The following is a 15,689-nucleotide window of genomic DNA, read 5'->3' on the forward strand; positions in this document are numbered from 1 at the left end:
TGTGTGTGTGGAGGGGGGTACTTCCAATCAGTAATACAGGTGTCTGTATACATGTCAGTTTTCTCCACAAAATTATAAACTACTTGAGGAGAGGAATTCACGTTAATACCTTATGTTTTATTTGTATAATACTTGATCTTTATACACATAATTTCATTTAATCATAATCACTCTCTAAGGTCAAAAGAGTAGCAATAATTCTTATTTTATTGTAGGAAAACTGCAGTTAAGAGACATAAAGGAATTCATTCTAGGACATTCAGCTAATAGGTGAAGGAGTCAGGACACAGAACTCTGACTCCTTTACAAACTCATACAAGGAACTTCCACAGCTTCAACAATGGTTATCTTGTTTCATCTATACCCCGTTTTGAAATAAGCTCCAGACTCAATACCCTTTTTTTGGCAAACATTTCAGGATGTAGGTACTTTGAGTGATTACTGTCAGTCACGTTAAAAAAAAAAAAAAAAAAAGTTAGAGCGTGGGCCTGGCGTGCGGGGGACCCGGGTTCGATTCTCGGCCAGGGCACATAAGGAGAAGCGCCCATTTGCTTCTCCACCCCCACCTCCCTCCTTCCTCTCTGTCTCTCTCTTCCCCTCCTGCAGCCGAGGCTCCATTGGAGCAAGGATGGCCCGGGTGCTGGGGATGGCTCCTTGGCCTCTGCCCCAGGCGCTAGAGTGGCTCTGGTCGCGGCAGAGCGACCCCCCCCCCCAGGGGCAGAGCATCGCCCCCTGGTGGGCAGAGCATCGCCCCTGGTGGGCGTGCTGGGTGGATCCCGGTCGGGAGCATGCGGGAATCTGTCTGACTGTCTCTCCCCGTTTCCAGCTTCAGAAAAAATACAAAAAAAAGAAAAAAAAACAAAAAAAATGTTAAATATAATCAATAAATAGTTGTTGATTATTATAGATCTCAAATATGATTGCAGACATTGTTACCCAATTCTGACTTAAAAAAAATCAATTCTGAATTCCTAGATGGCACATATTCATTCACAAATACTTATTGTGGGCTACAAAGATGTCAGCCGCAACGCTAAGTGCTTGGGGGCAAGAAACAAGAAAACTCCCAGGAAAGAAAAAGCTCAAGGAATTTACCACCAAACCAGTATTATAAGAAATGTTAAAGGGCCTGACTAAAGAAAAAGAAAAAAAATCAAAACTATTAAAAAATATCAATAACTACATACCCATCAATAATTACCTTAAATGTAAATTAATTAAATGCTCCAATCAAAAGTTACGGGTGGCCAAATGGATAAGAAGACAAGAACCGTACACATGCTGTCTACAAGGAGATCCACTTTAGATTGAAAAACACACACAGAATGAAAGTAAAGGGGTGGAAAAAGATAGTTCATGCTAATTGAAATGAAAATAAAGCTGGGGTAGCAATACTTAGACAAAATAGACTTTAAAACAAAGGCTACAACAGAGACAAAGAAGGACCCAGCAATTCTACTTCTGGGTATTTATCCAAAGAAACCAAAAACACTAATTTGAAGACATGTTTCCTTATGTTCATTGCAACATTATTTACAATAGCCAAGATATGGAAGCAACCTACGTGTCCCATCAATAGATGAATGGATAAAGAAGTGGTGCATAAGTGTACAATGGAATATGACTCAGCCATTAAGAAGAATGAAATCTTGCCATCTGCAACAACAGCAACGGACCTAGAGGGTGTTGTGCTGAGTGAAGTTGAACATAGAAAAGAAAAATACCACATGATTTCACTTACATGTGGAATCTAAAAAACAAAATAAACAATACAGAAACAAACCTATACATACAAAGAGCATTTTGATGGTTGCCAGATAGGAGACTGGAGGTGGGGAAGAGAATGAAAAATGGAAAGGGATTAAAATGTACAATTGCCAGTTATAAAAACAGTCACGGGGGTATAGTCAAATATATTGTAATAACTATATCATGGAGATGATAATAGACTTATTGGGATGAGTTATATAAATGTCTAATCACTATGCTGAACAACTAAAACTACTATAATAGTGTGTATCAACTGTAATTGAAAAATAAAAAATGTTTGAAAACAGTATCTTCTTTTAGGGACCTTGCATTTAACTGTTCTGGGTACACACACACACACACATACACACACCTATCATGTGTCTTGAGAAACTAGAATTAGTTCAGCTCAAAGAATGTTTCTGAATTAAACCAGCCAGTCTGTCAAGGTGAAATTCAAATTCTCTGTACACAAATTATGAAAAGCAGTAGAAGACAAAGTTTTAATGGAACTCAATACCTTGATATCCTTTTAGAAATTATTAGGAAAGTTTTACTTAATTTTGCTCCTCTTAAGAATTTTTCCAGTATAGAAAGCCAACGATATTAAAATTAGTGGGAAAAGACAAAAGTAAAAGAATTCAAGCAATTGATTAAAATGTATTCCTACCATTCTTACATTAAAAAATGTTCAAATCATTTTCAACATTTACTGCATGTGTGCACATTTCCTAATGTTAATGTCTTCTTCACAGTATATGAATTAAGTGCAAGACTGTACTTAACTATGAGAGTGGCTTAAATTTAAAACTTGTTAATATAAACTACGTTTATTGGAGTAAAACAAAAATGAAGCTTTCTCTTTATCCTCAGAACCAAATAAGTATAATCCAATATATGGATCCATAGGCCCTCTTTACATGATACTCCTTAGTACTAACATACATGTCATGGAAATAATCCATATGGTTCCCTCCTTAATAACTGGACCTCCTTTCCATTATTCATGCGTTCTTATTTTCATTTTATTTCCACCGAATGTAGACTGTAAGTGACCACGACCACAATACACACTGTGCCTCAAGGGCTTGCAATTGGGGTGTAAAAGGGATCTAAAGAGAGTGGTTGGGGGAAGATGGACATTTTACCTTATATAACAGACATAATACTATAAAGGAGCAGACATATACTAAGAGCCATAAAGAAGGTCCAATGTTGTCAAGGTTCAAAGGAAGCAGAAATTTTATCCCAGTGGAGGTATTAAGGAGTGTGCCACCAAAAAAGGGAGGGGCATTAGAGCGTAGCTCGGAAGGATGGGTAGCATTTCAACAGGTGGAAACAGTAAGACAGGGAGGGGAGCTGCATGCACATTCTGACATCGCCCCAATTCGAGTCAGAGGTGGATGGCAAGCAGCATGTTCAGCGGAAATAGTAGACTGACTGTAGGATACAGGTCGCAAATGGACACAAAGAACACAAGAAAATCCCACGAAAGGGGAAGCCAGTATTGAAGCCAAAAGATGGACACGGGAAAAGTTTAAAACATCAATAAGTATTTGAAAGCTCTTACTAAATAGTCATGGTATGTAGATGCACTACAGTTAATGCCCAATAATCTTCCAGTGTTTAGCCTTAGATACTTGCTAATGTTGTAGGCAACTCCAGAAGGACTAAAAGTTGTCATTGGAGGGATTTATAATCTAACTTATTTTACTTCTTTCATTCAGGAAACATATACTGGGCAACTAATAGTTATGGACACTGTTATTTATGGATATAAAAGATACAATCCTTGTCCTCAAGTCAGGAAACATAAAATCATTAAACTGAAAATACTTTTACATCCCTAGGGAGTGTTTTCGGATATGCAATGACCATTAGTCATCCTGTCCTGCTAACAATGGAGATAAACCTGTGTTTGAACCTTACTATCCTCAGTGTGTATCTATAATGTATATAAATGTGGAATAACGCAGTTGACTAAAAATAAGACAGTTCTTTTCTGCACTTACAAAATAGACCAAAGGGGGTGGGACTATGTTAAACTGAAGACGCCTTCCAATTCCAAAACTCTTATACTGTCATTCATTCTAATTCTATTGAGCTAAAATCCCTAAAGGCAGCCAGATAAGAATTAATACTTAAAATGGCTACATAAATGACAAAGCCAGTAGTTCCCCAAATTTAGGTAAACTACCAAATGTTTAATAATCATCCTATCCCAAACGGATTTCCAGACTACCACTGTACATTCACAGTACTGATCCCGGTCACACGCTGTAGGTGCCTTTACTTCACCTCTTGGTGAACAGCAGCTACATGTGCAGCTGCTAAAACATAATCAAGTAGGGCGGCCAACTGGTGATATTCAACAACTGTTCAGTGAGTCTTATAAAACTCCTCCCTCTAACTACTGCCAGCCTGCCCAGCAGACTTCGCAGCCACAGAACATCACTGAAATGGTGACCTCTCTGTAGGCATGCTTGTTACCATCCTAGGGCCATTTTCACTGCTGCCTCCTGGCCCCTCGGCAAAGCCCAACAACACACACACCACCTTCTCCTACTATCAATCCTCCTGCCCCCAGATCCCATCTAAGCTATGTTTTACCGCACCAGGAAGCTCACAATTAATTTCCTTCCTAAGAAGATAGAAAAGCTCAGCTCAATGTCATGAGAAAGAGCAATAGTGCGATAAGTTCTTCCAGAAGCACAGGTAACATATGTTTACAGGGCTGGAAATTTTTATGCTGCCTAATTCCCAAGTATTATGGTATTTCATTAAATAAGGAGTAGATGCCAGAGCCACACTGTGCAATAGTTCACTCACCACCAGACAAGTACCAGGCATTTAGATTTTCCCACTGTTCTTTGTCTAAAATGAACTCAATATTACTTGATTATTTAACTACATTATTTACTTGTATTATTACTTAACTATAGCTATTTAAATAATCATAGTTATTACTGAAATTCTTTAAAAGCAGAATTTAATGGATAATCATCATACTTTTGACAGATATACTTCAGTAGGGCATACTGCAGAAGTCAGGAATTTCCTGAATTGGTATGTCATTTATTCCTGGCAAACCAACACCTTTGTCTACATATAATTCATTTTTTCCAAAGTAGAAATGAACTCACTTGATTTAACTTCTATCACACAATTAAAAAGAATTTTTAAAAAACTGCTACTCAGCTTCTAAAACAAGTCAACAACTTCAAAATGGCAGGACAGACAAGTTGCCTGACCTCTGGGCTTTAGTTTCTTTATAACGTAAAAGGGTTGAAAGACTTCCAGACCATATTCCAACCCTAATATTCATGCATTCATGCGTTCACAATGATATAGTACAAATCTACTGCTCACAAAAATTAGGGGATATTTCAAAACAAATATGAAGCAATATAATATCCCTAATTTTTGTGAGCAGTGTCCTAGATGTCTCACTCTTAAAACACATTTCTAGGGAGTCCTTAACAGTGAGGTATATTTTTTCTTAAAATAAAAAAAACAACAACTTTTAACATGGAGTCTGTTTTCGTAGATATTCATTTACCCATTTCTTAAACATGGAAAACTACACCACTAAATATTCAACTTTATACAAATTTCCCTCTTATATGCCATTTTCTTCTTGATAGAGAAATTCTAACAATTCCATGATGATAATAGTTATGTAAAAAGAATATAAGTGAAATGTCAACTACTCAGCATTACCAAGTTCTTCCGCAGGAACAAGGCATGGGCAGAACATCACTGTTAAAATGTTTATTTATTAAACAGCCTTGATAAATTGGAAACTTTTCAAGGAATTCTTAGAGAATGAGGGACCAAACATACTTTTAACATACTGAAACTTAAAAAGAGAATTAAACTCCTACTTTTCTTTTCACTGAAACAAGCTCTACTAAATGTATCATTCATCTGCAAAATAACACATTTTTCCCCCCAGAGGGCTCATCTTTCTGCTGCACCAAATAATATGTCATGTTTCTTCTACTGTTAATGACCAGATTTTCCTGGAAAATAACACATTTAAAAAAATTTTTTTATGATCTATATTACTAAGATCTTTAAAAAGAGAAAGTTGGAAAACTCTCCTTGAATAATCATCAAGCTGCGTGGGTTTTCCTGTTGGCTTTATTGTGTGTGTGTGTGTGTGTGTATTTTTTGCTATAGAGAGAAACAGAGACAGAGAGGACAGAAAGAAACAGACAGGAAGGGAAAGAGATGAGAAGCATCTACTCATAGTTGCGGCACCTTAGTTGTTCATTGATTGCTTTCTCATATGTGCCTTGATGAGGGGAGTGCTCTAGCTGAGCCAGTGACCCCTTGCTCAAACCAGTGATCTTGTGCTCAAGCCAGTGACCTTTGGCCTCAAGCCAACAACCATGGGGTCATGTCTATGATCCCAAGCTCAAGCCAGTGACCCTGCACTCAAGCTGGTGAGACAGTGGTCAATCCAGGGCAACCCTGGGATTTTGAACCTGGGACCTCAGCATCCCAGGTCAATGCTCTATCAACTGTGCCACACTTGGTCAGGCTGTTGGCTTTATTATATTTATTTATTTAATTTATAACAAGAGAAAATAACTAAATTTAGTACATGCATACCTGAGAGTCAAAGACACACAGGCAGAAGGGGTCCTCTGTTAGCATTCTTTTTAAAGCAGTGGTTAAATATGCTAATAAAAATAATTAAGGCCCTGGCTGGTGGCTCAGTGGATAGAACACTGGCCTGGCAAATGGTTGTCCTGGGTTCAATTCCTGGTCAGGGCACACAGGAGAAGCGACCATCTATTTGTTTCTCTGCCTCTTTCCCTCCTGCAGCCAGCTGCTCGATTGGTTTGAGTGTGGTCCCCAGCACTAAAGATAGCTCAGTTGGGCCAAATGCATCAGCCTCAGGTGCTAAAAATAGCTCAGTACTTGAGCATCGGTCCCAGACAGGTTTGCTGGGTGGATCCTGGTGGGGGTGCATGTGGAAGTCTGCCTCGCTATCTCTCCTCCTCTTACCTAAAAAATAATAGTAATAATAATAATAATAAGAGAACATATTTAGACGTGACAAGTTTATTCACTGGAATGCCATGAGTTTTAGTTTCTAGAATAAGTACTTGTATTTGGATTACTTTTACACTAACGAATTTGATTCCTAGGGATACAATGGTTGCATGTACCAGGATCTTTGTAATGGCATAATACTGTAATTTATCAGGGTTATAGAGATCACCTTATTTCTTCAAATACAGGGGGAATTACTTAAGGTGAGGAGTCTGGTGTGATTTACCCAAGTATCTTTTCCAGCACTGAGCACCCCCATGATTTTATAAAGTAGGTTCTTCCTAAATCCTCGCTGAATAAATAGAACTCAAATGATCATCAATATTTATTTGATATGTGTCAAAGTTTTCTTATATAGACTTATTTGTATGTCCCTAATGTGAAATTTAATCTTCAAAAAGCATTTGATTCTGATTACGGACTTGATTATTTTACCTATCCAATCAGCAAACTTCTGGTAACCAAACTGTCACAAATATGAGCTGCTCTATAAAACTGGTTATGTTAAATACAGCAAAGCAAGCCCATGGAAATAAAGTGCATTTTTCAAAAGAAAAAATAAATTCTCATCCTATTACAATTACAAGGTAAGTTCTAGAAGTATAGACTTTTCTGACTTGTTCAGTGCTGTATCCCCGGTTTCTAGCAGTGGCTGGCACATAGTAGGCCTTCAATAAATATTTGGTGAATGAAAAGATTGCTGATAAAACATACTATTTTATATGCCTATATTTATTTAACTCAGAATGTAAAACAGAATTCATTTGCAGAGTGCAGAAACTTCAATATAGGTTCATACTGAGTTAAGTCTGATGCTTGCAAAGGCTCTTGGATTTGGGATTACCAACTATAAAGAATAAATTTACACCCCAGAAACTGATCAAGCCCAGGATACATGAAGTGCAGGTAAGCAAGAATTTCAAGTCATTATCCCTGCGAATGTAGGCAATGCCAGTGCCAGCAATAACAAGTCAGCTTTTCTGGCAAATCCATCAAAATTAAACTTACACTTTTGAAAAAATTAGTATGTTTATTATTTTCCTTCAAGCTTAGAGGCCTATCTGTGGGAAGGGCCTATAATTATGATCAATTACTTATGACTTGAAGGCACTTATAAAAGCATTTGCACTTTAAGAAACCTTTCAAGAACCAGGTAACAATCCTGAGGGGCAACAATAAATTACAGCTTTGGGGGCTCAACTTTGACAATTCTCCCTTGGACAGAAAAGAACTGCTGTCACCTATCCTTGATTTCCTGACCCTTCCTGAGTATCAGTAACTTCTTTAGTCCCAATTTCCTAGTCTAGCCAAGCAAGTTGTGGGGGCCAATGACTGCCCCAAGGCAAAGGTGGAAGAGAAGAAATGGGAAGGAAAGAGACTGGAACAGGGATAAGTAGCTTGTGAGGAGACACCATTAATAACTTTCTCAGTGTCACTGAATTTCATGGCATATGATGAATGAGCTTTTCTGACCTACTACAGGCTCATTATATTTGAGAAGCATCTTGGTTCCAGAGCCTGTAATGTCTGGGTCTGGGTATGATTTGTTCTACAGCAGGGGTCCCCAAACTACGGCCCGCATGTGGCCCCCTGAGGCCATTTATCCGGCCCCCACCGCACTTCTGGAAGGAGCACCTCTTTCATTGGTGGTCAGTGAGAGGTGCATAGTTCCCACTGAAATACTGGTCAGTTTGTTGATTTAAATTTACTTGTTCTTTATTTTAAATATTGTATTTGTTCCTGTTTTGTTTTGTTTTTTTACTTTAAAATAAGATATGTGCAGTGTGCATAGGGATTTGTTCATAGTTTTTTTTTATAGTCTGGCCCTCCAATGGTCTGAGGGACAGTGAACTGGCCCCCTGTGTAAAAAGTTTGGGGACCTCTGTTCTACAGTATAGGTCAGGCAAACTGATGCCTTATTGGGAACTTGCTCCGAAGGAAGGGCCCCACTAATCTGCCTGGACACAAATAAAACTTGTACATTTGAAACACTTTTAAATTGACAAAGTGCTCTCATATACACTAATCTCAGTTTCTCCTCACAACTTGTACGAGGTAGGTGTCATCATCAACACTTATTAACATGTAAAGATAATTTTAGAAAACAATTCATGGCTTCAGTTCATCAACATAGCTTCCTGAAAGTTCTCAGTACAGAATCTAAGTCGTGGGTTCATAAGAAATTTCTAAAGACAAATCAGTCTCAGGAGCATAAATCAAGAGAATAAGATTAGTCAAAATCGAATAGCACAAGGGTAAAAACAACCTTTCTCTGTTATAAAAATAGACTGTGCTTTGTAAAAAAAAAAAAAAAAAAAAAAAAAAAGAAGACCCTGTTATACAGAGGTGCTTTTATAACATCTCTACATTGGAAGGACAGCATCTATTTGTATAGATAATAATCATCCTTGATTGGACATTCTCCATAGTTAACAGACAGAATAAAACAAGAATTTTGGTCCTAAAATTCTAGTGGTGTAATTTATCCTTTGGGAATCACCTGTGATTCCTCTAGGAAAATGAGTAAGTTACAGAGACAAAATGTACCCTCCCATTTCCCTCCTATACCTCAAAGACTCCCCGAAAGGGTTTCTGTTGTTTTTCAACAAAGAAAACACATACACAAAAGGTAATCTATGGCTTTTATATATGATCCCATCTTTCTAAAATACTATTCTCCCAGTCTCATTATCTTTTGTCCCTCTCTGCTTTACTGGTTAAAGTGGAGGTATAACGGGGTCCTTATCTTTATAGCCATTTATTACCTTATTTATGTATTTATGATTCTTTGCTGCCTTCTAGCCTGAGTCTAATTGTGTTGAGAACAAAGCGCCACACAAATCATCCAGCCTGGGATAAGAGGAGACAAGTTAAAACCTCCCAAGAAGATTCTGTAGACACTTGGGCTCCCTGAGTCTGTAGAGAGCTTGGTATTTCAGAGGTCAGTCTTGGGTCTCTTCACTTTGATGACTAATGTTAATTTGTTTGACTTGTTACAAAAATATTTAGCTGTGCTTATTTACATATTTTCATCCACAGCGCACACAGTAGGCATGTATTTGTTGAACAGGATCCTAGATGGATAAGACAGGAAGAAGACTCCAAGACCGTTTCCCAACACATTATCTTAAGAGTTGAGAAAGGTAAAATCACACCCTAATCTGTAGAAGTTTCTATGCATTCCTTCCTGACTTAAAACTATGCATTTGTTTAGAAAATAAAAGAGAACACACCACACAATGCCAACCACACAATGGGGAAATTCCAAGAACACTAAGAAAACACCATTATCCTAAGTCACAAACTTTACTACTGGTTACCACACCAGAGAGGCTTGAAGAACTGCTGTCTCCCCATCCACTAGCATAACCCTCCAGAAAAGGCAAAGGTGTAATTTAGAATTACAATCTAGACTCCGTATCTTGGACTCACTTACCTCCTTGGAGCAGTAGTCCGAAGACTATGCTAACCCAGAGACATAAAATAATAGACATACAGGCAACATTTTTTAGAATAAATATTTTAAGCAATGCTATCCTCGGAAAATGGGCATCAGCACTTTAGTCCTTAGACCATCAGGAATCCTGCTTATCGTTATGCAAGTTTAGCAAAAAGAAACTGTGGGTGTAACTGGCAAAATATTAAGTTTCTGCATTTTTTTAACTTCAGTCAAGTTCTCTTCTAATTATGACTGTGCCCTGCTACTTCTCACTTATCCTTAGTCTTTCAAAAAAAAAAATCCTAATGGCAGGGAGGAGGTGGGGAGAAGAGATTGAGCAAAAAAGAAAAAAGAAAGAAAAAAGTTAACGGACACCGATAACAGTGTGATGCTTGCCAGGGGAAGTGGGTGGAGGGTGGTGGGGAGGTATGGCGGGATAAATGGCGAAGGATGGACTTGACTTTGGGTAGTGAACACACACTACAGTGTACACAGAATGTGTTGTGGGACTGTGCTCCTGACACCTGTATAATTTTCTTAACCAATATCACCCCAATAAATTCAATAGAAAGGAAGAATAAAAACTAGAGAAAAAAAATTCCCAATGGCCATGGAACTATTCGGGGGCTGGCAGGGCGTGCTTCAGGTTGGCTTGTTCTGTGCCTAGAAGGTCCCCATCTTCCCCGACACCCTTTCAGGGAGGTTAGCCTGAGCAGGTCACATTTTCTGATTTGTCTTTCTGACCGTTGTCTGGCAAGGTCACCGGCTCTGGCTCGTGGCTCTGTCGACAAAACTTATTCTCACTCTGTAAGGTCAACGGGTAGCGCCGTGCTCCGCCAGCCGCCCTCCTCCCAGGCTCTTTCCTGGGCCATTGGATCCCCCCCCCACCTGGCCCTTCCCGGGCGCGCGGCCCCCGACGGCGCGGGCTCGGCTCCCCACCTCACCTGACCACGTTGGGGTGCTCGAAGGTCTCCAGGTGCCTCAGCACCGCCACCTCGCGGATGGTGGAGAGCGGCATGCCCTCTTCGCCCGTCTGCACCCGCACGCGCTTCAGCGCCACGAAACGGCCTCCGTTCTTCAGGTCCCGGGCCTTGAACACCTTCCCATAGGCGCCCTCCCCGATCTCCGCCACGCACTCGTACTGCTGGTCCGCGCGGCTCAGGCCGTCCTTCTCCATATCGCCCAGACGCCGCCCGGCGCGGCGCCGCTGGAGCGGGCTGGGGGCGCGCTCGGCTCGACCGCGGCGCCGCTCGCCGCCTCCGGGACTCCCCGGCCCGCTCCCTCGCGCCCCGGGGCTGGCTCTAGCTCTCACCCCCGCCGACTACCGCGCTCCGGCGTTCCGGCGCTCCGGCTCTCGCGGCCGCCGGGTCTGGATGGAGCGACCTCCCCGCGGGCGGGCGCAACCCTGGTGCCGCCGCGAAACTCCGCCTGCCGAGTCGCGGAGGAGCGAGCCGAGCCCTCCTCTTCCCTCCCCGAAGCGCAGTCCTCTGCACAGACACTGAGGCGATTACATAGTCTCTGCCCGAGCGCGTCTCAGTCCACAGTCATTCCACCTAAAAGAGGATATGGGAGGACAAGAAAAAAGTGCAATCAGACATTCCAGGCGCCTTCCTCTGGGTTCCTGCAAGCTCCCCTCCTCCTCCTTCACGAAGCCCCCGTCGCTACCCTCCGCGCGCTCCTGCCTCTCCCAGGCCGATTAATCCTTCCTGGTTCCTCCAAAAAAAGAGACGTTACTTTTCTTTCCCTCTAGGGCTGGAGCCGTCTTCGCGCGGAGAGGTTGCAGGGGCCCCTCGGGGATGAGCACGGCGCGCGGCGCGGGACGCAGTAGAACGGGAGGGGGCGTGCCGAGCAGCCCAGAGTGTGCCGGGAGCGCGGGGGAGGGGAGGCGCCGGGCACGTCAATGTCACGGCTTAATATTTATCCCTAAATCACTGCGTTGCGCTGCTACCCTCCCTACCTCCCCTGAGCTGGACGAGCAAGAAGAGGGGCTCCCGGGGTGCTGTGGGTCGTTCAGGGGTCTCCCATAGGCTGCAGTGGAGGGACTGTGAGTCCCCCCGTGTGGGGCCGCTGAGTGTGGGTGGGGGCTCCTAGGACCCTGTAACCCGATGCTTGGGAGTGTATGAGAAGGGGTGGTCAGACATCTGCTCGGAAATTGCTTCCTTTCTTTCTACTTTCAGTTTTTCTACGAGGAGACATTTAAAAACGACTTGCATCACAAATGGTCTTTTGGGGGGTAAAGAAGTCTGGGTTGGAAACAGCATTCTTCCTCCGACTCGGAGGACCTCCCTAGTGTAAACCCATCAGGTCGGGGGAAGCTGAGGTTCCCGCTATTCGGGGGTAGGCGAATGGTGGAGCCCTGACTGGGGGTGTCGCCCACGGGACCCTAAGTGTGGGAGAAGGGGTGTTCGTCACATTTTAGCTTGTCTCTTTAAAGAATAACTTAAGGAAGAAAGTAACAACGGTGACTCGCCCTGAAATTTTCCAGCTGATTCCGATCTAAGAAAAAGTCCATCTCCCCATGGGAAAGGGTGGGGGTGGGGGGAGTAAATGCTGAGCCTCGAGGGGTGAGAGAGAAGAGGCTCCACTCTCCCGGCCGGGACTTGCGAACCTTTCCCTACTCCAGGATCATCACGGATGTAGGTAGCAGACAGACGTTTCCATTCCCCTTTCGGCTTAAGGCCTGATGCCTTCTGTAGCCATTCGCTCCCCGAAGTCTTATGCACAACAAAGTGTGGGCTGGGGGGTGGGGGTCACCTACCCTCCCCATTCATTTGCAATCTAGTACCCAGGAAACCTCCAACCCACGGCCACCGCGGCCTCAGTTCGACACGCCGGCCGCGTGTCCGGATTTCCCGGGGCACCTCGGAATTAACCTGCCCCGCAACCGCTGGCCTGCTCGCCTTCTTCCAGTAATTAAAGAAACAAATGGCGCGACCCCCACGGTGTGCGGGGAGAGGGGACCGCAGCGAGGATTGAGCCCCTTACACTCACTCCATTCAAAACTCTCCTTAAAGAGGGAAGGCGAATCCTAGGGGACCCGAGGAATGAGCCCCCTAGAGCCTGCCTGAGAGTCTGAGCCAGGCGGAGGGCCACACAGGTAGCGGAGGGGCCGCCCGCGGCTGCGCAGCCCTCCCTCCCGCGCGCCCCCCCCCCCCCATCCCTGCCCCTCCAGCCAGAGGCTCTGCAGCGAAGGAAGCGTCGCGGACGTCCCACCCCCGCAGGGAACTGAGCCCGCTGCCCCCGCCCGGCCCTGAACCACCCGCCCAGACTTTTACCGCCCCCACCCCCTCGCTCCCCGGACCATCGGCTCCAGCGGGGAGAAACGGGAGCAGCAGTGCCTTTCCCCCCTCTCCTCCACTTTTTTTGTTGTTGTTGTTGCTTTCCCACGCTAGCTGAATGTGACTTGACCCCATTTCAAAAAGTTTGACATAGTGCTTCAACATTTCCGCATTCCTCCGCGACTACAAAGGCTGCAGCCGCCTCCTTCTGCTTTCTGTCTCTGCTCTCTGTCTTCACACTCAATGAAATCCTTCATGTGCCTTTCTCGAAGCCTGCCAAGCACCGCAAGGGTCGCCACCAGTGCAGCGACAAGAGGCCGCACCAGGGACCTCGGCTCCCGCGTGTGCGCACACACAGATGCGCCCACGTGCACACTGACCGGCGCGCTGCGGGGCCGTGGCTACTGCAGGGTGTGCGTTTGAACTTCAATATTTGAAATTATAAAAGTAAACTGGGAAACTAAAGTAAATGTGAGTCCTCGCGGGGCTCCAAGCCTGGGCACTGGCAGCCAGCACACACTCCTCCAAGTGTGCATAACACGTCCGCAGGGGTTGCCAGCGAGAAGCCTGCGTTAACATTTACCTCGTGGTGAGAAGGTGGAGCCCACACCCACACCTCAGCGAGCTGGAGAGGGAGCTCTCGTGGGGAAATCAATATGGGGCAAGGAAACACATTCTCCCGCAGGGAGTCCCCAGAGGCAGTGCATTTTCAACCCTAAATTATTTGTGCGTTATTTGTGTGTGTGTGATTATTGTGTGACTGTCCGAGTGGAGTTTAAATTACGTTTAAAGAAACTGGATAAGGAGTGTCTGTGTGGGTGTTTTTGCGCACGGCTGTGTGGGAGCAGGCACAGGCTCTCGGTGTTGGGGGGGGGGTGTCCCTAGTGTGCGATGTCCTCCTCTCTAGCCAGATTAGGAGGGACTTCTTTAGCTTCCTAAACTGGCCCCCGTAACTGCCCGCCTCGGTTCCTAAGGGGTTAACCAAAGCGGATTCCTAAAACATACCCCCACCCCAACAGTCACCCCCACCCACACTCTCGCTTCAGACCCCAGCCAAGCCCCCAAATCTGCCCCTGGGGACCACCCCCACCCACTTCGCAGCCCACCCACCCGAGCGCACAGATCCTTACCTGAGGGACCTGGCAGCATCCGACCACCCGAAGGGTCTGCGTGTGTCAGTCCGACCTCCGCACGTGTCCAAGGCGGCGCGGAGCAGGTAACCCGGCCCGGAGGAAGGAGTCACCAGTACTCTCTCCGGCTAGGGGGTGGGCACAACGGCGGAGGGCGGAGGGACGGCGGAGGACGCCGCCCGCGCGGCTCGCCGGGGGCGGACGGGGGCCGCGGGGCTCCGGCCCCCGCTCGGGGCCCGAGCCGGGGAGGCAGGCAGCAGAGGCGAGGGCGGAGGCCGGGGAGGCCAACCCCGCCCGAGACCTACAGGACCGCAGGGTTGGGGGCTCGCGGCGCAGTGGCAAGCTAGTGTGCAAATTAAAGCCTTCCGGAGAGAGGGGAGGCGGCCGGGACCAGGCTGTGCTCAGAGCCTCCCAGTTCCACAGCTCTCCGCTCCAAGTGGGGGCCGAGGAGGGGAGAAGGGGGGAGAGTTAAATGAAAATTTCCGGCTTTCACTGCAACTGGAGTGGGGGAATCTTGCGACTAAAATAAGAAGCGTGAAAGGGAGAGAGGGGTGTGTTCCCCGGAGTCGGCGGAGTTTCCAAACCCAGGGTCGTCAAGAATTGGAGTTTTGACAGTGAGGCGGGGATATCAGCAGTTTGAGATGTAAGCGGATGGGAAAAACAGAAAACAACCAAAAATAATTATGAGGGGCCGCTGGGGGTGGTAAATACCCACACTTTCCAAGAAACTGAAAAATCAGACCGAAAAAAAAAAGTTTGGCAGGATGCCTTGCAGAAAAGAAAACACTAATCTGTCCAAGCATTTTTCATTTTCAGCATAAGCTACATTTGTTTTGGTTTTCTTCTCTTCCTTTCGGCCTCACAAAACCCTATCTTTTCCTTTTGGACAGAAGATATGATGTGGAAATTGTCAGGCACTCTTGTGGTTAACGATCTACTTGAAGGGACTGGGCGGTTCACAATTATTAAGTGGTTAGCAAATGCTGAGGGTTCACTAAGGTATTTCTAAGGGGCTAAAAAGGACTAAAA

General features: G+C 44.8%; 1 protein-coding gene across 4 annotated transcripts in view; it reads right to left on the reverse strand.

Moving 5' to 3' along the window:
- The window catches only part of CDK6 (cyclin dependent kinase 6), a 249,413-nt gene extending 234,624 nt beyond the window's left edge, over positions 1–14,789 (reverse strand). Inside the window, exons 1-2 of one of the 4 annotated variants that reach the window (XM_066354385.1) lie at positions 14,661–14,789; positions 11,197–11,805 (exon numbers count right to left, since the gene is read on the reverse strand). In XM_066354385.1, the coding sequence (XP_066210482.1) occupies positions 11,197–11,429 (233 nt within the window). In that variant the 5' untranslated portion in view covers positions 11,430–11,805; positions 14,661–14,789. Of the gene's footprint in view, positions 1–11,196; positions 11,806–11,917; positions 12,120–13,243; positions 13,345–14,660 lie in introns of those variants that run through there. The other 3 variants (XM_066354387.1, XM_066354386.1, XM_066354384.1) reach the window with 3 other exon arrangements.
- Between the last annotated feature and the right edge of the window lie 900 nt (positions 14,790–15,689).

This window comes from Saccopteryx leptura, chromosome 12 (genome assembly GCF_036850995.1).
Source record: "Saccopteryx leptura isolate mSacLep1 chromosome 12, mSacLep1_pri_phased_curated, whole genome shotgun sequence".
Lineage (NCBI taxonomy): Eukaryota > Metazoa > Chordata > Mammalia > Chiroptera > Emballonuridae > Saccopteryx > Saccopteryx leptura.